The sequence below is a fragment of the Antennarius striatus genome, chromosome 10 (assembly GCF_040054535.1).
Source record: "Antennarius striatus isolate MH-2024 chromosome 10, ASM4005453v1, whole genome shotgun sequence".
Classification (NCBI taxonomy): domain Eukaryota; kingdom Metazoa; phylum Chordata; class Actinopteri; order Lophiiformes; family Antennariidae; genus Antennarius; species Antennarius striatus.
Genome location: NC_090785.1, coordinates 461,235 through 482,678, shown reverse-complemented (window position 1 = coordinate 482,678; position 21,444 = coordinate 461,235). Strand labels below are relative to the sequence as shown.

Here is a 21,444-nt window from a genome sequence, read left to right as displayed (position 1 = left end):
GCGTTCTGATACCCCCCCCCACACACACACACTGATTTATTAACTTATAACAAACGTCTCATCCTCCAATTATTTCCTCGGCTCAAGCTAATTGCTGCGTCGTCTCTCGTGTAGCCGCTAAAGCGTTAGCATATCACTGCAGCGCGGCTGCTTTCTATTTGGGGCAACAAAGAGGTGCTTCTTTCTGGGGGGGATTGTCGTCACCTCACAGGGAAGGTGTAAATTGAACTCGAATGTGGGGGGGGGGGCAGCTTTAGGGGAGGAAAGGTAGATTCTTGTCGCCATCTTTGTCGTCTTATCGCTAACAATAGTTCGCCTTAAAGCTGCTCTGCTACATGTGTGTCGCCGTGGAAACAGGTTTAGACATAAACACTCAACAATTCAATCCAATGGAAAAGTTAGCAAGGAAGTGTTTGAATGCTAACATGGGTCTGTACCCATCCAAGCTAACATTCTGGATGCTAACAGGTATAGAGGCCACACCCTCACGCCTCGACACGTGTTTACGTTCAAACACTGTAAACACGGTCCAGGTTCAACTCGGATAAAGATTTAAAAAATTAGGTCAAGATATCGTTTAAGAGACAGAAAGTTAAAATGTCTGCCGCGCAAAAATAAACAACAACACAATCAAATTCAAGCTGATTTTAGCAGAAAACATTCAAACAAACTCAGATCATCACCGCTACATCCGCCGCAGCGGGTCACGGGGAGCCGGAGCCTATGTAAGCGGCATAGGGCGAGAGGCGGGGGACACTCCGGGCACGACGCCAGTGCACCTCGGAGCCACAGACATAAAACCACGCACACACTCACTCCTACGGGCAATTTGGAACGGCCACTCAACCTGAAGCGCATATTTCTGGAGGGGGGAGGAAGCCAGAGAACCCAGAGAGAACCCACACAGACACGAGGAGAACATGAGAACTCCACACAGAGCAGGACTCGAACCCGGGTCCGCCGTGTTGTGAGGCTGCAGCGCTAACCACTGCGCCACCGTGCCGCCTCAAAAACAACTCAACGAATTATAATTCTTCATATCAAAATATTTTTAAAAATGAATAAAAATAAAATTCCTTTTTCAGAAATTTTTTATTTCGTCAAAGCATAAACCAAAAACAGCTGGATTGAAGCTGGAAAAAATCAAAAGTATACAACGTGAAAAAAGTTTGTTGTCAGAAGTCGTTACAGTCTGATGGCAGAAGACATCAAAGTCGTTACAGTCTGGTGGCAGAAGACATCAAAGTCGTTACAGTCTGGTGGCAGAAGACATCAAAGTCGTTACAGTCCGGTGACAGAAGACATCAAAGTCGTTACAGTCTGGTGATAGAAGACATCAAAGTCGTTACAGTCTGGTGGCAGAAGACATCAAAGTCATTACAGTCCGGTGGCAGAAGACATCAAAGTCGTTACAGTCTGATGACAGAAGACATCAAAGTCGTTATCAAAGTGCTCGTGCTTGAGGAGAAGGTCGTTGGTTCTTTGGCAACATGAAGATCGACGGATCCGTCGTCCAGAAAACAAAACAAAGAGAGAACATGGCCATATTTTCACACCTTTAAAGTAACTCAGAGCCCCGCCCCCTGTACAGTTTTAGGGGCAGGGCTCACACAGAACCAGAACCGTCTGGCAGAACCGGGCTTGGATCATCGTCACATTGTTGGTTTAATTTTACAGAACATTTTAAAATGGAGCTAAAGGACAGTTTGTTTCTGTTAGCATGCTAGCTGGACTGAGCTGGCTGCTGCAAGCTTAGCCTGCATGCTACCAGCTAACAAGCAAATGATTAGCTAGCCTTCAGTCGCAAGTTTTACGTGAAAAAAAAGTTTTCAAAAAATTGCCTTGAAATAACGGATGCTTATTGAGCTAATGAGTTAGCAGCTAGTTACCAGCATAGCTAGCTTGCTAGCTACAAGATATTTACCTGAAATTTAAAAAATTTTCACACAAAGTTGCAGAAATAGTTCATGCAATGCAAATGTTAGCTAGCTTGACAGGCTTCTGTAGCAAGCTAGCTTAAAAGTGTGTTAGCATAAGAACGAACACAAACACTGGTTTGACTTTATCTTGCATTACTGCATGTTGCCAGTTGGCTTTCAAGCTAAAGTAGCTAGCTAACTAGCCCCACAGTAGTCGATATGTCAGCGACCATCAGTCGTCATGACAACCTGTCAGTAAAAACCAATCCATCTGACGTCAGCAGTTCATGGCGGTCGAGCCGTTACCGTGGTAACATGTGAATGGTATGTACAGGATCCGGTTCGAGGTCCACGTAGCCGGGATAGCAGTCGCTGCGGTGCTACATCAGGGACTGCTCAGGTATGCTAGCGTTAGCAGTAGCATCGCAGCTCAAGGGATCATGAACTGTTCTAGAGGGGGGGGGTCGGACCGGCACCGGGGGCTCGGTTTGAGGCTCAGGACCTGCTAACCAGTGCTAATCTGGATGCTAGCAGGTGAGTCCTGATGGGTTCTATCTACAACCGAACCGGGTCGGGCCCCCTCCGGGTCACCGGGGGGCGACGTCCTGGACCAGGACCGGCAGGTGGACCGGCCCCCCCTCGCCGTGCTTCAGGCGGAACAGAAGCTCCTCCTTCTCCCGGGTCAGGCTCCGGTTCTGCAGAACCTGCTTCTCCAGCGCCGCCTGGAGGTCCCGCTGCTCCGTGGACATCCTCCTGGAAGAGATCAGGACACGCTTAGGGGGCGGGGCAAGGGGCGGGGCTCCGTCGGCAGCACCGCTCAGGAGCCGCCGCTTTAATGTGGGCTCAGGCGCCACCTGCTGGGGAGCTGGGGAAGCTCTGGACAGACGCTAGAGTCTGTTTGTAGCATCTTAGTGGGCGTGGCCAATGGTCTTCTGACGGGTGGCGTGGGGAGGAGGAGCTGACGGCGTGAGGAGGAGGAGCTGAGGGCGTGAGGAGGAGGAGCTGACGGCGTGAGGGACACGTACCGGATGAGCGCCTGGCAGCCGTCGATCCGCACACGGAGGTCCTCGTTCTGCTGCAGCACCAGGACCGTCTGGTCCTCCAGCGTCAGGTTCCTCTCCGTCTGAAACAGGAAGTGGTTTAGGTTAGTGGTTAGCTGTTAGCGGCGGCACCGCCCCGTTTCCTCGCCGCCGACCCACCAGGACGTTCATCTGCTGCAGCTTCCTGTTCTGCTCCTGAACGCGCTCGCTCTTCATCTCGATGACGAACAGCAGGGACTCCTGCTCGGACTCCCAGAATGCACCAGGGCTGCCGTGCGCCTGGAGATGAGACGTGTCACTTGTGCGTTGAAGCTAGCATAGCGTTAGCATAGCGTTAGCATAGCATTAGCGTCGCCCTACACACCTGGATGTTCCTCTGCAGGTTCTTCTTGAAGGACGACTCCTCCACCCTCCTCTGCAGCTCCCGGTAGGCCTGTAGCTCCGCCCCCAGCGCCTCGACCTCTGCCTTCATCAGGACATCAGGAGGGTTACCGTGGAAACAGCATCAAGACTTCCTGATGGGGCGGTCTTACCTTTAGCTCCGCCTCCGCCTCCCGACGCTCCTCCCCCAGCTGGAGCTTCTCCTGCTGGTGTTTCTGCTGCAGCTCTGCAAACAGGGAGCAGGATGACATCATCACAGGTGTTAGTGATGTCACCGCCCCCCCCAGGTCTGACCACATCCCCCCACCGCCAGGTGAAACGGCTACCTCCCAGAAGCCTCTGGTGTTCCTCTGTGGCGGCTTTGCTCTTCTGCTCGTGAGCGGCGTTCAGGTCGGCCGTCGTCTCCGCCTTCACCTGAGGATCAAAGACCAATCGATCAATCAATAAATCTATCAATCAATAAATCAGTCTACCAGAGGAGACACGACAGTTGTCACTGCTTTCACCCAGGTTCTGAACATGTGGGTCAAAGGTCACCAGATCCAGGTGGTCACATGACCCGACAGCTGCGGCGGACGCCTCGGTTATAAATAACAGTGACACCCCCCCCCAAGCAGCAGGGGGTGGGTTGACGGTTTGAAGGCGACGCCCACCTTGTCCAGGATGCTCAGGACCAGAGAACACGCCTCCTCGTCGGGGCGGTGCTTCAGGAGCTCCGCCCTCTCCGGATCCCCATTGGCCGACAGCACGTCCTTCAGCGTCCTCAGCTGCCATTCCAGACGCTCCACCTGCTTCTCCAGGTAGACGTCCTGCTGGGGCGACGCCCACCGACCTGCACATGGGATGGGCCACGCCCACAATCAACAAACCAATCACTAAACAGCATCGATGTGTCACCAGGGTTCCACTTCCTGTCTGCCGTTTCCTGTTCAGTTTTCTGATATTTAACGCACACACACACACACACACACACAGACACACACACACACAGAGACACACACACACAGACACACACACACACACACAGACACACACACACGTGCACACACACACACACACACACACACAGACACACACACACACAGACACACACACACACACACACAGACACACACACACACACAGACACACACACACACAGACACACACACACAGACACACACACACACAGACACACACACACACGTGCACACACACACACACACACACACACACACACACGTGCACACACACACACAGACACACACACACAGACACACACACGTGCACACACACACACACACACACACAGAGACACACACACACACGTGCACACACACACAACGACACACACAGACACACACACACACACACGTGCACACACACACACACACACACACACACACACAGACACACACACACACACACACACACACACACACAGACACACACACACACGTGCACACACACACACACACACACACACACACACACACACACACACACACGTCTAAACCTGTCCCACACGCTGGGACCTGGTGGTCGTCTTATGAACTACTTCCTGTCATGTGACCTGGGACAACAGGTTGAAGCCCGTCTGAAATGACCTGCAGCGACAGGTGCATTGTGGGAACAGGTTGACTCAGAGACGCGAGCTGCTAGCGCTGGAGCTCCACAACCAGGAAGACCAAATAAGGGCAAGGGGAGGGGGCCAAACAACCAATCAGAAGCCGAGTCAGGAGATGGAACGTTTACGACTCGTCTGGTTTCAGATCACAAGATTGTTTACATCAGATAACAAAAGAGTGGAGCATGTAGCATCATGTAGCATCTAGCATGTAGCAGCATTTAACATCATGTAGCATCTAGCATGGAGGAGCATTTAGCATCATGTAGCATCTAGCATGTAGCAGCATTTAACATCATGTAGCATCTAGCATGTAGCAGCATTTAACATCATGTAGCATCTAGCACGTAGCAGTATTTAGCATCATGTAGCATCTAGCATGTAGCAGCATTATAATGTAGCCGCTAACAGGAGACGGTGGAGACCAAAGCAGGGCATCATGAATGTCGTTTTCCTCTTTGGGGGTTTGGATCGACATCACTTCCTGTCTGACATGGACCCGCCCACAGATAGACTCTCGTGGTGCTTAGCAACAGGAGGAAACAGGAAGTAGAGTCAGAGGAGGAAACACTCACCTCCTTCATCCTGATGACTCGACTTCTGCTTCTTCTCTCCTGGTTTGTCTTTGCTTTTCTTCTGATAACGAGAAGAAGAGGAAGAGGAGGAAGAAGAGGAAGAGGAAGAGGAGGAGAATCAGAATCCACAGCCAGCCCTTCTGGTGACGCTCAGAGGTGTATAAACAGACATGAGATCGTTCGGTTCCAGAACCGACCAGAACCAATCAGAGGAGACTTCCTGAACACGTTCTTGCCCCGCCCACATGGTTTCTATCTGGTTCTGGTTCAAACCCCACGGACTGAACCGAGGCCTCGTGGGTCGTCACATGACGCTGGAGGTCCAGGACCAATAAGGAGAGGGGGCGGGGCATCAGTGGGGGCGGGGCATCAGGAGCCGTCTGCAGCTCAACCGGTTTGGACCACCGGGGGTCACGATGCGTTCAGGGTCCGTCATTCAGGTTTTAAACGTTCGTCTCTTCAGAAAATAAATTAAAAAATAAAACAAAAATAAACCCCGACAAAATAAAAGACCAAACTTCAAAATAAAGCTCAGTGTTTTTTATTTATTACACAGTTCATTTCATATTCTGTCTGTTTAAAGCAGTGGCACACACACACACACACACACACACACACACACACACACACACACACACACACACACACACACACACACACGAATGCTTACGACATGACCTCATACCCTCACATTGCTCAAGCGAGGCCAAACAGCCCCGCCCTGAAGCGGCGCCCCGCTCAGGGTAAACCCACCCCGCCTTGTTCAAACAACCAGAAACCGTTTGGAACGCGGCCCAAGGAGACGAGGAGACAAGGAGTCAGCTTCCCAGCATCCACCTCTCTGTAGGACGCAGAGGGGGAGGAGTCAGGAGGCGGAGCTTGTGTTGCTGTAGGCTGAATGGCCTTCACTTCATAAATCACGTTGGCCCCGCCTCCTGGAGAACCAATGGACCAATGAGACGAGTCATCTCCCTCCTGGTGTCACCAGACTGGGAATCGAATGGTCGACCTTCCTGATTGGTCGACTGGTTTTCGTTTGTCTGATTGGTCCACGTTTGGTCTCTCTGAGAGGACGGTGACCTCTGACCCCAGGCTGCACGGGGATCATTGAGAGATCAGGACTGTTGGGCGGGGCCTGGAGGAGCAGGAAGTGACATCATCGCCTCCTCAGTGGTTTCAACAGCCGCACAAACCACGGCTCAGGGGGGGGTCTCATGGGGGGTCCCCAGCAGATGCCATGGCAGATGACGTAGCAGATGACATAGCAGATGACGTAGCAGATGACGTAGCATGCTGCTACATCCGTGCTAGCCGCTAACGTCACGTCCATCCTGCTCAGTTTAATCCACAGGCCCCGCCCCCCCACAGAAGTCAGCACCAATCAGGCAAAGCGTTGTGGCTCGTCACCTTAGCAACCATGTGGACCCGTCCTGTAGTTCTGGGCGACATTGTGACCTTTTGACCCCACCATGATCTCCATTCTGACGGACTTCGTTACCCAGAATTCCTCAAACGGGACGTTTGTGAACAAACACAAACAAACCATAAACAAACATCATCAGGTGTTTGTCTGACCAATCAGACGCTTTGAGGAGGAGGGGAGTGGGAGGGGCCTGTCTGGCTCCAGCGGCTCAGACTGAGCCTTTAAGTCTCTTCTTCTCTGAGCCAATCAGAACCCTCCTGGGTTCCGTCTTACGTAACCGTGGCGACGCTCCGCTGGAAACAATCAGTCTGATTGATAATCCTGCACCAACATCCCCGCCCACTTCCTGTCACACGCTTCCCAGAATGCATTGTCAGCAGTTTGGCATCATTAGAACATTTATGAAAACAACCCCACCCCCCTGGGAAAGTTAGCATTAGCATTAGCCTTTGATGGATGACATCATCATTAGGTCATGATGTCACAATAATCCTCTGATGGTTAGCATTAGCTTCCTTTAGCATAAACTCCAGTCCAGGTGAATGTTGAGACTTTAGTGACGTCACATTCGTGGGCGGAGCCTACAAAACGTAGCCCCGCCCCTTCAGTTGCCGTTCATACAGACACGGATCCGGTGCCAGTGACCCGTTCAGACCCACAACAGACTCACCGGAACACCGGAACCCGGTAACAAACCGGTCCCGTTGAAGTCTCTGTTTGTATTTATTCAGTCTGACCGTAAATCAATAAAGTCACGTGGGATTGAATCTCGCGGGTCACGTCTGGAGTTTTAAAACTTTACCAGCGGTTCCGTCTCCCGGTGAACCGGTCCGGTGAACCGGTCCGGTCCGGTTCACACCGTCCCGATTGAAACCAGATGTTCCGGACCACCGGAGACGGTAACGTTCAGGCTCCGGGATTCAAATTCCGGCGCCAAAATCCCGCTTTTGTTCCGGTACCGGGGGTCCGGTACTTTGTGCCAGCGCTCGGTTCTCTACCGGAGCTCGTTCCCGGCTCGTTTGGCGTCGGTACGTCGGTGACCCCCCCACCGTCCCCCCGCCGCGTGTTAACGGGCTCCCACCGAGTCGAACCGGAACCGGGGCGCGTGTCGGTGGACTCACCTTGCTCTGCGTGCAGCCCATCCCCCCGGTGCTCCGGTTCCCGCTCCGGTGCTCCGGTTCCCGCTCCGGTGCTCCGGTTCACTCTGTTGACAAGTTTTCAAACACTGAACGAAAACGCCCGTGAACGCACCGCGCGAGCCGCCAGGGCTGGAGGCGTGGCTTCAGGGTGCTGCGTTCAGGGACACGCCCACGGCACGGAAAGATGAAGATTATTAAATCAGTTTAAAATGAGTTGAGACCAAACTTTATTAAATTAATATTTAAAGGGATAAGTGATAAATTTATTATAAATATAATTTATCTTAAAAATATAATAAATCAAAGCTCCTGGATGATTAAAAAACAAAATTATTTTATAAAAATATGTATTTCTGACTACAATTATAACAAGTTGTGACGTCATAGGTTGGTTTAACTGTAATATAAGTGAATCAAAAATGTTTTAAGTTTGAGAACAAAGCTGTAGAATCAGTTTCCTGTTCGGGTCCACATGTTTCTCTCCTCCCATTTCCATTTTATGGATGTTTATATGAGCAAATAAAACACACACACACACACACACACACACACACACACACACACACACACACACACACTTAATAGACAGGATGTGTGAAACCCCCCAGTCAGCATTGAGGATGATTAACTTTGTCTTACTAGTTTAAAGCTGCTCAACATCTTTAAAGGGACAGTCCGCCCCACATTAAACCCCGCCCACTTCCCTCCGTTTGATAAGGTCATGTGATGTTTTTAAACCCACAGTCTCTGGAGCAGGATGAAGGTTTGTGTCCCCACGTTAAAAAAACGACCCCGTTAGGGGTGTTCGCTGGTGGGTTGTGACGCTCCATACGCCGCCGTCACCACAGACACAACTCATGACGGTTAGAAGTGGATTCTTATCGGGCCTGAAGGCCAGGAGGAGCAGACATTCTGTTTGTGGGCCCTCCTCCTCCTCCTCCTCCTCCTCCGTGATGCGTTCGAGGACATCTGCTGCCCAGGCGTCTCTCACAGGTGTGTTATTTCAGGGAGTCGCTGAACAAAAATGTGTGAACAAAATAAATCCAGAGAGGCGGAGCCAGTCGACAGAAGCCGTGTGTTTCTGCTGTTTGTTTCCCCCGTTGCCATGGCAACGCCGTGTGAACTCGCCCTCGTGTCATCCTCACCTCCCGAGCGATTGGGTCAGCTGACTCCAGAGCGAACATGTGACCCCCCCCCAGCCCCCCCGAGCCTCACAAGTCCGGATGTTAGATATAGAAACAAACGGACCTCTGTGGGAGCGCTTGATTTTGTCACCCGGTTGTTGTTACACACATTAAAGTTAGCATTCAAGGCTAACCGCTAGGTTTGACCTTCACCAGGTCACGTTAGCGACTGAAGGCCACCAGATCCTAATGTGGTGACCCCCATGGCCCCGCCCACTCTGCCTCTGATTGGCTCTGCATGACGTCAGTGATGGTCGTCATGGCGCCTCAGATTATGGGATGGACGGTGAACCTGCAGCATCAGCGTGGACAGAAGGCGGAGCTCCAGTCATCAGGTGGTCGACTGTCGTCATGACGACACACAGCTGTCGTTGGATGGAAAACTCTTGTGACGCTGAGAACAACTGCTGGTCGTCTGCCGGGTAGACAACACGCTAAAAATACACGCTAACACACATTCCACACGTGGGCCGCCCAGTGTGTGTGTGTGTGTGTGTGTGTGTGCGGACATACAGGACATACCTGAGGCGTGTTCGACCCGTGACGACAAACGTGTGGCTTCTATTTCCAGGTGAACATCTGAGCTGCTGGTCAGATAGACTTCCTGTTTCTGTCACCGGGCAGGGTCACTCCTGTGCTGTGAGGTCGGAGGTCAAACCCAACTGGACCACGCAGGTAAGGCCGGCCCACAGCGGCAAACGACCTTTGACCTGTTATTTTCATTTTTATTCCAGAACTTCACGTTCTGACGTTTGTTTATCTGTTTGTTTGTTTGTTTACCTGTTTGTTTATCCACAGCTCTCCTCCTCAGCTCAGCTTCATCCTCCTGCTGCTGATGGAGAGCGCCCCCTGGTGTCACACCTGTGTGTGTTGGACGTCTGGACTTCCAGGTTTTGTTGTTCAAATGATTTTTATTAATTTTTATTTTAAAATTTTAATCTTTAAGGACTCAGAAAACTTACTACAGAAAATGTTATTTTCCACAAACCTTTGTTTGTGCTGAATGTTTGTAAACTATCCTTTAACTATCGTTCTCTAACAACCCGTCAGTGGTAAACAACCAGTAAACAACCAGTAAACAACTAGTTTAGGAGACAATCAACACAGTTGTGTCACTATGATGCGTTCAAGTGCTGTCTGAATAATCAGATAAACATTTCTGAACCTGTTGGTCTAGTGGATTTAATTTATAATGAGGTTATAATTTATTTTGGGGAATGTTAATCATGTGGTGTAAACACGACGGTAAACCATGGAGCGGTTACAAACGGGCAGGAAGACGTTTGTGTTTCTAAAGAACTATATTTACATAATACTCTTGTTTTACAGAGAACCATATCAAAAGTATAAAATACTTACAAAACATCCGCTGCCATTTATAAAAATAACATCTATCATCTCCAGATCATTAGGAAAGGCTTACATACAAAAAAATATATTTATACATTTACACCGTGGAGCCCAGAGGCCCCCGGGGGCCATTGGGGGGCCGATGGCGGCCCCCAGGGGCCGAGCCGTGCTGGAAGCTCAAAGATTCTGCAGCCGCGTGGATGAAAACGTTGAACCAGGTAACCATGGCGACGGTACAGTAGATAGAACGACGGCGCCCCCTGGAGGGGGCCGCAGGTGTCAGGGTCAAAGGTCAGGGAGGAACGAGGCGCTCAGGACACGAGCATCAATAACCCGATCGGATCGATATCTACGCCTGGGGGCTGGCGTTGGTCACGCCCAACCAACATTTAACCCCGCCCAGTCTAACAGTTAAACCAATCCAATCGCCCCAAATGGAGCACTGATCTCAGGCTCCGCCCCTTTCAACCTTAAGAATTTAAATGGATTTAAAATAAACAGACATTAAACAAACTGGTGGCCACGCCTCCCAGGGAGCCCTGCCTTCTGCCCCCCCCCCCCACACTCCTGACCGCGCGTCAGGTGAAATCCACAGGAAGGGAAACAGTCAGCTGATCGATGGCAGCGTTGTCATGGCAACCGCGCATCGGACACGACGATGGTGTCGAGTGGGCGTGGCAGTGGCAACAGGATGGGGCGGGGCCTGTAGCAGAGGGGCAGGGCACCAGCCTGTAGGGGGTGCTGTGGGCGGAGCAGTGGTTTCAGTAGTAGTCTGGATCGACCCCCCCAGTGTTTATGTGTGTGTGTGTGTGTGTGTGTGTGTGTGTGTGTGTGAGTGTGTGTGTGTGTGTGTGTGAGTGTGTGAGTGTGTGTGTGTGTGTGTGTGTGTGTGTGTGAGTGTGTGAGTGTGTGTGTGTCTGGTTCTGAACCTCCAGCTGAAGGTTCCTCCCTCACTTCCTGTTTATTCTGTGTGGGACACGTTCTCCTGACCACACCCACTGGTGACATCATTGTGGGGGGCGTGGCCTCCTGAACGGTTCCCACACGCTTTGTGTTTTTTAAACATGGCGGCTACAGGAAGTCGCCATGTTTCCAGTGGGCGTCGCTCTGGGCGGGTTGGCTCCAGTGGGTGTGTCCCGAGGGCGTGTCTAGCGGTGGGGGCGTGTCTAGCGGTGGGGGCGTGTCTAGCGGTGGCTGGCCAGCAGCTCGTCCAGGTCGGCCATCCACTCCTGGCTGCTCTGGCCCTTCAGCAGCGACTCCACCAGCTCGCTCTCCCCGGCGAAGCTCCCCGCCGCCGGGTTGTAGCCGAACGCCAGCTGCTGCTGCTGATTGGCCGGCCGGGTCACCTGGTAACCCTGGTTACACGGCAGCCCCGGGCGGCCACCGCCCTGCTGGGGGGGGGCCCCGAACGCCGCCAGCTCAGGCAGGACCCCCACATTCTGCCCCGCCTGCTGCTGAGGCTGCTGCTGATTGGCCATCTGGGGGGTGGGCGGGGCCCGCTGCTGCATCATCTGCTGCCCTGGGTTCAGGCCCCCCCCCAGGGGGCGGCCCCCGGAGTTGGCCCCGAAGGGCGTGGCCCCGGGGGGCATCTTGGGAATGCGAGACGGCTGCTGCTGCATGTGGAAGGAGGCGGGGGGGCCGCTGAAGGCGCTGGGGGGCAGGCCGGCGCCGCCGGAGGGCGGCGTGTTGGCCAGCTGCTGCTGCCAGCCGCCGCTGGGGGGCCCCTGGAGGGGGCCGGCCAGGGTGCCCCCTTGTGCCCCCCCCAGGCGGGCGGCGAGCTGTTGCTGTTTCATCAGGGCGGCGCTGGGGGGCGTCTTCAGGTGCTGCTGAGTCAGCGGGTTCTGTCTGTAGGGGGCGCTCATGGGCACCAGCGGCTGTCGCTGGAGCCCCGCCCCCTGCTGGGGGGGGTGGGCGGGGTGCAGGCTCATGTTGTTGTAGAGCACCTGCTGCACGTCCACGCTGGCCCCGCCCCCTCCGCCCCCCCCACACGACGACAGGCTGATGTCACCCTGAGCCGCCGCCGGGGGCGGGGCCACCCCCCCAGCCTGACCCATGTTCATTCCCATCATGCCTTGGTTCTGGGGGAACATGTGCTGGGATGCAGGGGCGGAGCCTCCCATGGAGCCGACACTCCCCATTGGCTGAGAGGAACCTGCTGGGAGACAGACACGTTTTAAGGGGGGCGGGGGGTCGTGACCGGGCGTCGCCGGGCGATTCCGACCACCCACCTGTGAACTGGCTGACGGGTGGGGGGGGGAAGGCGCTCTGATTGGCCGGCTGGTCCTGGTACTGTGGCGGGGGGCGGGTCAGGTGGCGCTGGAGCTGCTGGTCCTGTTGCCGCTGCTTCTCCTGGGGGGGAGAGGGAGGTGGTGAGAGGGGGCAGGACCGGGGGGCGGGGCCGGGGGGCGGGGCACCCACCTGCTCCATCAGCTGCTGCCGCTGCAGGAACTGCTGCTGCTTCAGCGCTGCGCTGCTCAGGTACGCCACGTTGCCGTGGTTACCCGCCATGGCGCCGGCCCCAGGCTGGGGGCTCATGCCGTTGTTGACGGAAGACGCCGGGGCCATGCCGGTGGGGCCGGGCCCGTGTGGGGGGGCCGGGTAGTTGTTCTGGTCCTGATGGGAAAACAAACGTGTAGTCATGAAGGGGTCCAGCAGGGGGCGCCCCCCCTGTGTGTGTGTGTGTGTGGGTGTGTGTGTGTGTGAAGAAGAGCAGCCTGTTCCATCTGGTTCTGGTTGGAGATGGAGGGGGGGCAGCTATATTTAAATACAGAGGGGGGCCATGAAAGGAGGCTTTGTCACGGACCCCTAGCCCCCCCCTTGCCCCACTGTGGGAGCCTTAGCAACCAGCTGCTTCTCTAACACACACACACACACACACACACACACACACACACACACACACACACACACACACACACACACACACACACACACACACACACACACACACCACTAACTAGTTTAACTAGTCTTTCAGTCCCACGTATGATGATTCAGGGACACAATCTGAACTGTGTGTGTGTGTGTGTGTGTGTGTGTGTGTGTGTGTGTGTGTCTGTGTGTGTGTGTGTGTGTGTGTGTGTCTGTGTGTGTGTGTGTGTGTGTTTGATTCGTGGAATGTGCTGCTGTCTGGTTATGAAAGCAGAGCAGAAATAACTCAGATCAGTTTGTTATTGTTGATGCATTCTGATGCTAGCATCAAGCTACAGTTAGCATTAGCTCTGTGGAACAGACAGAGGTCTAAACGTGTGGCGTCTAAAAATAAATAGGTTAGAAGTGTGCTCTGACCAAAACTACATTTCCCACAATGCAGTACTTCAGCTCATTTTAACTGACAGAAACGTTCATTTTTTCTGTCTACCTGTAATGTTTGGAACTAGAATAAGTAATAGTTATTTAACAGTAAGGAGTAGTTACATTTAGTTACATTACATTTAGTTACATTACTTTTAGTTACATTACATTTAGTTACATTACTTTTAGTTACATTACATTTAGTTACATTACATTTAGTTACATTACATTTAGTTACATTTAGTTACATGTAACAGTTACTTCTGGCCCTCAGAGGACAGCCGTGATGCTGATGTGACCCTCTCCGACTGATGAACATGAAGCCCCTCCCCCTGTGGCGGTGGGCGTGTCCTACCTGTGGGTGGGGCAGGTGCTGCCTGAAGCCCATGCTGCTCTTCTTCACCTGCTGCTGTTGCCGTAGCAATGTGAGCAGCGCCGCCTTGTTGTGGCTCTGGACGCTGGGGGGCCGCGGTGGCCCCGGCCCCGCCTCGAAGTGGGACAGCGGTTTGGTGTTGTTGTACGTCAGCACAGCGGCCGGGACGGGGGCCCCCGGGTGGCTGAGGGGGGGCCCCGAAGGCGGGTGTCCCAGCATGCCGTGGTGGCCTGGGGGGGGCCCCTGCAGGTAGCCCCCGCCCCCAGCCTTCGGGGGGGCTTTGGGCTGGCCGGGCAGCAGCAGCTGCTTCTGGGTGCTGGGGGGGTAGTCCTGGGGATACACGGAGGGGCTGCTGGGCTTGTCCAGGCCGAACGGCGCCCCCAGCGGGCCTGGGGAGGCGTTGGCCATGGGGGGCCAGGGCGGCGGGTGGGCGCGGGGCCCCTGGCTGTGGAACTTGGCCCCCCCTGGCGGGGGGGGCTTGTGCATCTGGCCGTGGAGGTGCTGCGCCCTCTGCTGCTGCGCCGCCAGCTGCTGCAGCTGCTGGGCGGGGGACAGGTCCTTGGGTCCTGGGGGGCCTGGGGGCAGGGGGAGGAGGTGGCCGGGCGGAGCCTGGAGCTGCCTGGGGGTTGGCGCCGGCTGGGACGGAGGCAGAGCCGGCGAGGATGCGGAGGCGGCGGGGGAGCCGGCGGGGCGGGGCTGGGGGGGCGCGGTCCTGACGTGGGGGGAGGCGGTGCGGGGGTCCGGCTCGAACGCCACCGAGGCCGGGGAGAACTCCGACTTGACGCTGACAAGGTCCGGGGGGAGGAGGCCCTGGGAGGCCCCGCCCCCGGCCCCCCCCGGCGGGGGCGGGGCCAGCTCCAGCGGGTCCTTGCGCTCGTCGAAGCCGTCGTTCAGGATGTCCTGGATGTCCTCGTACGCCACCGAGCAGTTCAGCTCCTCCATCAGCTCCGTCCACTCCTGCTCGTTCAGGTTCAGGTCGGGGAACAGGATGTTGCTGCCCCCCCCGGGGGGGGGCATGATGGGCAGGATGTCGTCGGGCTCCTGCTTCATCTCCTTCCGGTGGAAGTCGGCCACGCCCGGCTCCCTGCCGCCGTCCGCCGCCTCCCCCGGCGCGCCGTTGGCGTGCAGAGCCTCGGCCACGCCCAGCTTGGAGTCCAGCGGCGACCCGTTGGGGGGGGCGCCGTTGTCCAGGCACGCCTTCTTGCTGGGGGGGAAGCCGTCGCCGAAGCCGTTGACCTGGTCGCGACTGAGGGGGGAGCCGGCGCTCTCCAGCTTCCGCTTCACCGTCTCCTGCAGCTGGAGACACAGAACACGTGGGTCAGCAGCGCCCCCTACAGGAGGGGGGCCGCGTCTGTTCTCTGTGTCAGAAGTAAATGTGACAATTCAGAGATTTTAAGTAAAAATGATGTGACATTGGAGACGTTAAACGTAAAATAACTTCATAAAACACCACTGGTTAATATAAACATTTCATTTATTCCAGCCGGCCTCGTGTCATTGGCTCACGCTGACGTTCAATCACTGCTACAACCTCACGTTTCCCGTATGTTTTAACGTCGCCGCGTCTCACGGCCGGCGGCGGAGCGTCCTCCATACGCCTCAGGGCCGTCACTACCGCTGGGGGGGCAGCAGGAATCCATCTGGATTCCACAGATCGTGACTCAAACATCGTGAGAACCAGAGGAACGCCGCCAGACAAGACGACAGACGACACGCCACCGGGCCGTACGACCACCCTGACGCCCGCGTGAAGACCCGTCTGACTTCAACCAGAAAGGAACAGGAAACTAAAGCAGCAGAGGATCAGACCGTGATGTCAATAAAGTTTTTTTGAAGCATTTTAAATCATCACAATGGAGCCGAGTTCCCTCCTGAAAGTTTGAGCTGATCCTCACTTCCTGCTGACAGTTTATCACCCAGACAGAAGAAGAGCAGAAGGAGGCAGTGGGGGGGTGGATGGGGGGGTGAGGGAGGGGGAGTCAGGGACGAGTCCTGCAGAGAAAAGGAAACCGCTGACTCAGGGAACTTCTTAAACCTGAAATACTGGTCCGGCTCCTCCTCCTCCTGGTCACCATGGCAACAGAGCTACTGGAGGGGGGTGCAACAAAAGACCTGCTGACATCCATTGAGGTGGTGGAGTGTGTGTGTGTGTGTGGGGGGGGGGGGGGCACATCAGCCACGTTCTGAGTGTTCAGCTTCACCTGCAGACGACTGACTCCTCAGCAGGCCCGGCAACCGTCATGGAAACCGCCATGGTAAATAGAGCGTCCAACCAAACCAGAGCGACCGACCGAACCACAGAGCGTCCAACCAAACCAGAGCGTCCGACCGAACCAGAGCGACCGACCGAACCACAGAGCGTCCAACCAAACCAAGGTGCATCCTACCGAACCAGAGCATCCGACCGAACCACAGAGTGTCCAACCGAACAAGAGCGTCCGACGGAACCACAGAGCGACCGACCGAACCACAGAGCGTCCAACCGAACAAGAGCGTCCAACCAAACCAAGGTGCATCCTACCGAACCAGAGCATCCGACCGAACCACAGAGCGTCCAACCGAACAAGAGCGTCCAACCGAACCAAGGTGCATCCAACCGAACCAGAGCGACCGACCGAACCAGAACGACCAACCGAACCAGAACATCTGACCGAACCACAGAGCGACCGACCGAACAAGAGCGTCCAACGGAACCACAGCGTCCGAACGAACCAAGGTGCATCCGACCGAACCAGAGCGTCCGACCAAACCCCAGAGCGACCAAACCAGAGCACATCCCACTGAACCAGAGCGACGGACCGAACCACAGAGCGTCCGACCGAACCACAGAGCATCCGACTGAACCACACAGCGTCCGACCGAACCACAGAGCATCCGACCGAGCCACAGAGCATCCAACCGAACCACAGAGCGTCCGAATGAACCGGAGCGTCTGATAGGCTGCTGGCGCTAACAGGACGGTTGTTGTGTCTGTAGCCACTGGTGGAATCCGTCACGTCTTGGCGGTGGAGCTCGTGGCTCCGCCCCTTGAAGTTCCCTCTTATCAGCGCTGATTAGGAGCCTCAGCCTGAACGGTAACGGAGCTGTTGTGTCCACCGGGTGTTTTATCTCATGAAGGTCAGCCTGAACACGATGGTGAAACTAAGCTGCACGAGTGACGTCACCATTAGCAGGAATGATGTAATGAACAACAACAACTGCTGTTTGTTTACACTGTTTATTTACTCTGTTTTAGTGGTATCGACATCCTTTGACCACCAGTGATGTCACTGGAGGAACACCAATCAAGGTTAGTAAAAGTGCTTTAGTCCCGCCTCCTCCCCCATCATCCCTGCTGTCAACAACGTCTGTTCTGTTGTGAGCAGGGACGCGCGCACACACACACACACACACACACACACACACACACGCACACACACACAGATGAGTCAGCAGTGAGGGGGCAGTCAGGGTTTCAGTTCAGACTGAGTCACTGGACTGGTAGAGAAAAACAAGGAGGGAGAGACAGACTGATTGACAGACTGATCAATGGATCCTTCGATTCATCCTGGGGGAGATCTGGGACATGACACACACACACACACACACACACACACACACACACACACACACACACCGCACTGGTAACGGCCCGTGATGCCCGTCACAGCCTGAACACACCGGAGCAAACACCTGTCAGAACGACCCCACCTCCACTGTTAGCTCCGCCCCCTTCAAACAGGAAATTATGTCATGATGTGAAGCCATGTGTGTGTTCAGTTGAACACTTTACACACCAGACCTGACACACACGGGAGACTGAACACGACGCTAACGCTCTGTTAGCGCTTAGCAGAGGAAGGACAGCTGACAGCCAATCACAGCCTCTGAACCGGTGACCCGCTGCCCTGCTCAACCACACCGGTTCACCTGGTTCCCACGTGGGGCTTCCCAAGTTGTTCAGAACAGGTTCCATGCAGAACCCCCCCAGCTGGAGTACTGGTACAGGAGGAGGTCAAAGGTCAGGGTCTACAGCTGTTTCAGGTTTGTGTGTCACTCAGGGATGCAAGGGTTTGAACACAACACGGGTCACATGACCACACCGCCAGGAGGCAGGAGTCAACGTCACACAGTGGAGTCACCTGAGTGACCAGGGTCCGCCTGGCTCCGCCCACAAAACACGCCACAGGTGGAGTTGAACACTAGACCCCCCACTGAACTGTTGTGATCACACAGCACCACATTATTTATTTACACAGACGTCGGTACGACACCGACCGTCTGCCGTTACCTACCGGTGTGATACACACACCTGATAGAGAACAGGACACTCAATCTGTGGGGGGGACAAAGTCTTCAAAGCTCAACACAACAATAACACAACAACAATAACACAACAACAACAACACAACAACAATAACACAACAACAATAACACAACAACACAACAACAATAGCAACAATAACACCACAACAATAATAAAAATAACACAATAACGACAGCAATAACACAACAACAGTAAGACAACAGCAATAACACACCAACAACACAACATTCCCTCTGTAAGAGCGTACACACTCCTCATATCACTTGGTTTTTGACCACACAACACAACCTTAAACAGGATACGGACTGTGGCAGTGGTTCAGAGGGACGTTTGTGAGGTGAGCTGCTGACATCATGAACACACGTTCACACTGGACTGTTTACACTATGATTGGTGTGTCATGTGTCTGTGTAGATAAACCAACAACCACCAACCACTTCAGACCAACAACCAGTCCAGCAGAATGTCCACACACACACACACACACACACACCTGACCCACTCCCCGTGATGCTGACCTATTAACCCAGGTATCTTCTGTCTGATGTACCACCCCGCCCCCCTCCCCGGTGAACACACCGGTGTGTCACGTGTCCCGTACCGTCGGTTCCCGGTTCTCACTCACCGCTATCAGGGTGCTGTTCCGGCTCTGCTCCGCCGGTCCGTTCTCCCCGTGCTCCCCGCCGCCTCCTCCTGCTCCTCCTCCGCCGCCGGCCGGGGCCCTGTGTCCGGCCTGCTCCCCGGCGGGCTGCCGGTGCTTGCTGGAGCGCTTGGCCTTGGCCTGCAGGCAGCGCTGGTGCAGGGCGGCGGTCTGCTGCCGCTCCAGCTCCAGCCGCTCCAGCGTCGCCCCCTCGTAGAGGCTCTCGCAGCTGTTGTGATGCTGCCGGAAGAGCTCGATCCTCCGGCGGAGCCTCTCCATCACCGCGCTGTGTCGCGGTGTAACAAAATCCGCCATCATCAATAAAGACTGGTATCGATCCCGGCTCGGGCTGCGTCCGGTTATGCTCAAATCGGCTCTTTCACCCCCCCTCGACCTCTACAAAGCCTCCATGGGGGCGACCTTTGTCTTGCTAATGGCCTCCAGTCGCGGAGAGGGGAATCAGGGGTTTTAGGGGTTTGGAACCATCAGCCCCCACCCCCGGGATCTACCGGTTTAACCGATTCGGTTCAGCAGCTCGTTAACTGCGGGGGTACCGGGAGCCTCTAGGGCCGCATTCCGCCGGAGGTGAAGCCCGAATGGAAACCGAACACTCCGGTTCTATCAATTCAATCACGTGAAAATCATCCTACAACCGGGACTGGAAACCGGGACGCGCCTCCCGTTAACGATCCGGTCCCGTGGAGCCGAGCGGGGGGGACGCATTCCAACACTCCCGATCAGAGAAGCGTCCGGAGATCCCCCAGAAACCGAACCGGAACGCGGAGGAAACGGTGCTGCTTCGGCGTTAGCTCCCCCGGCTCCTCGGTTAGCGTCCGGTTACGGATCTAGGTCGGAGTTCCGCACCGGGGGGGCTCGGAGCGGCGCCGCCAGCCGCCCTAAAACTTTCTTTGGCTGGAGTCTCGCTGGTTAGCTCGGCTAGCGGGACGGAGCTAGCTGGCTAACATAGGGCTAACAACTTGGCTTCTCCACAAACTTGTCAGGAATCGCCCCGTCGGTAAACCCGTTAGACCCCCACCGGGCACCGGGACGCGCCCCCCCCCGGGACAACAACCCACAAGGCTGAGCAGGAAATGGAAGTTTGTTGAGGTTTAAATCCACTTACTGTGAAGCCGAGGCTGTCCGCTCTGCTACAGCATCTGTCTAGCCAACAGCTGATCCTCCGCTGCCTGTAGCCGCTAATGCTAACGCTAACGCTATCGCTGTTTGTATGCAGGCTAACGCTAGCTGGACTAGCTTGGACCTAGCATGACGGCTAGCCGGAGACGTTTAAAGCAAGCATCCTACGTTAGCTTCACTTCTCGCGACGGGCGGCCGCGGATAGTCGTCACCTCGGCCGAAACCGAGTCGGAACCAGCGCGGGTTCTCCGCGGAGGACGGTTCCGTCGCTCGGAACGGGCTAGCTCTGCCCCTTTTCGCTGCTTCTATTGTTTTCCAGCGGACAGGTAGGTCCACGCCGCCATCTTGGAAACTTTCTCTTTTTTTCCATCAGCGAGAGGAATGTCTGCTAGCCCCGCCCACCGATGAGTGACGGCGCGCACAGCCAATCAGAAGCGGGTATTTGGAGACGAACGTCAACTCTACGTCCATGCCCAAACAAGGAATGGAGTAAAATCAATCACGAGTAACGCGAATCGGTAACAACCGAAGTCCGTTTGTTGTTGGTCTGGTTGTAAACACCGTCACCGGTCACGGAGGGCGGGGTCACGTGATCGCGACATTTAAAATAAAAAACGTCACTTCCGGGTTGGTTTATGACGCATTTAATGATTTGATGGTTTTATGGAAAACGATCCTTCTGCAGACATTGTAATCAATAGTTAATTAAAAGCTGGTCCTTAAAGGCTCATATCTAAATATTGAAGACTTAATAGCTATTAAATATAAAAATATGAAGTTTTTGTCGTTTAAATTAAATCCAGCTCTTATGGTGATGGATTAAAAGAAAATGCAGATTGCATTAATTAAAATAAATCAGAGGAGCTTGGTGATGAACTGAACCAAAGGCTTGATTATCTTGTCCGTTTATTTGCTGCTGTATTATTTCAGAATCAGAATTCTTCATTGATCCCTAGGGGTGAAATTACTTAATTTAAATGTTAATCAGTAGCAATAAAATTAAATTTACTCAAGTAGAAATAATCCTGAATCCTGTGGTGTGACATTACACACATTAAATTAGATATACTGCAATCT

At 54.4% G+C, this 21,444-nt stretch overlaps 2 protein-coding genes and 1 long non-coding RNA gene across 11 annotated transcripts; 1 reads left to right on the top strand and 2 right to left on the bottom strand.

Annotated features, from left to right (window-relative positions):
• Positions 1 to 1,091: 1,091 nt before the first annotated feature.
• ccdc69 (coiled-coil domain containing 69) lies at positions 1,092 to 8,206 on the bottom strand. Of its 9 annotated transcripts, XM_068326313.1 has the most exons (9): positions 8,066 to 8,206; positions 5,522 to 5,582; positions 3,994 to 4,172; positions 3,667 to 3,754; positions 3,493 to 3,566; positions 3,324 to 3,425; positions 3,119 to 3,238; positions 2,945 to 3,042; positions 1,102 to 2,672 (listed from the first exon to the last, which is right to left on the bottom strand). In XM_068326313.1, the coding sequence occupies exons 1-9, from the start codon at positions 8,084 to 8,086 to the stop codon at positions 2,507 to 2,509; spliced, it is 909 nt and encodes a 302-aa protein (XP_068182414.1). In that variant the 5' UTR covers positions 8,087 to 8,206; the 3' UTR covers positions 1,102 to 2,506. The 9 variants fall into 9 exon arrangements, with proteins under 9 accessions (XP_068182415.1, XP_068182414.1, XP_068182408.1 ...); XM_068326314.1 differs by having other exon boundaries at positions 1,092 to 1,256; positions 3,493 to 3,754; XM_068326307.1 differs by having other exon boundaries at positions 3,493 to 3,754.
• A 1,236-nt stretch (positions 8,207 to 9,442) lies between these two features.
• Positions 9,443 to 10,184, top strand: LOC137602271 (uncharacterized). The gene is made up of 3 exons (XR_011037144.1): positions 9,443 to 9,689; positions 9,839 to 9,942; positions 10,066 to 10,184. It is a non-coding gene; the product is annotated as an uncharacterized lncRNA (long non-coding RNA).
• Positions 10,185 to 10,470: 286 nt separating this feature from the next.
• Positions 10,471 to 20,908, bottom strand: maml1 (mastermind-like transcriptional coactivator 1). Its single transcript, XM_068325451.1, has 5 exons — positions 19,216 to 20,908; positions 14,267 to 15,580; positions 13,036 to 13,230; positions 12,846 to 12,966; positions 10,471 to 12,769 (listed from the first exon to the last, which is right to left on the bottom strand). The coding sequence occupies exons 1-5, from the start codon at positions 19,546 to 19,548 to the stop codon at positions 11,802 to 11,804; spliced, it is 2,931 nt and encodes a 976-aa protein (XP_068181552.1). The 5' UTR covers positions 19,549 to 20,908; the 3' UTR covers positions 10,471 to 11,801.
• Between the last annotated feature and the right edge of the window lie 536 nt (positions 20,909 to 21,444).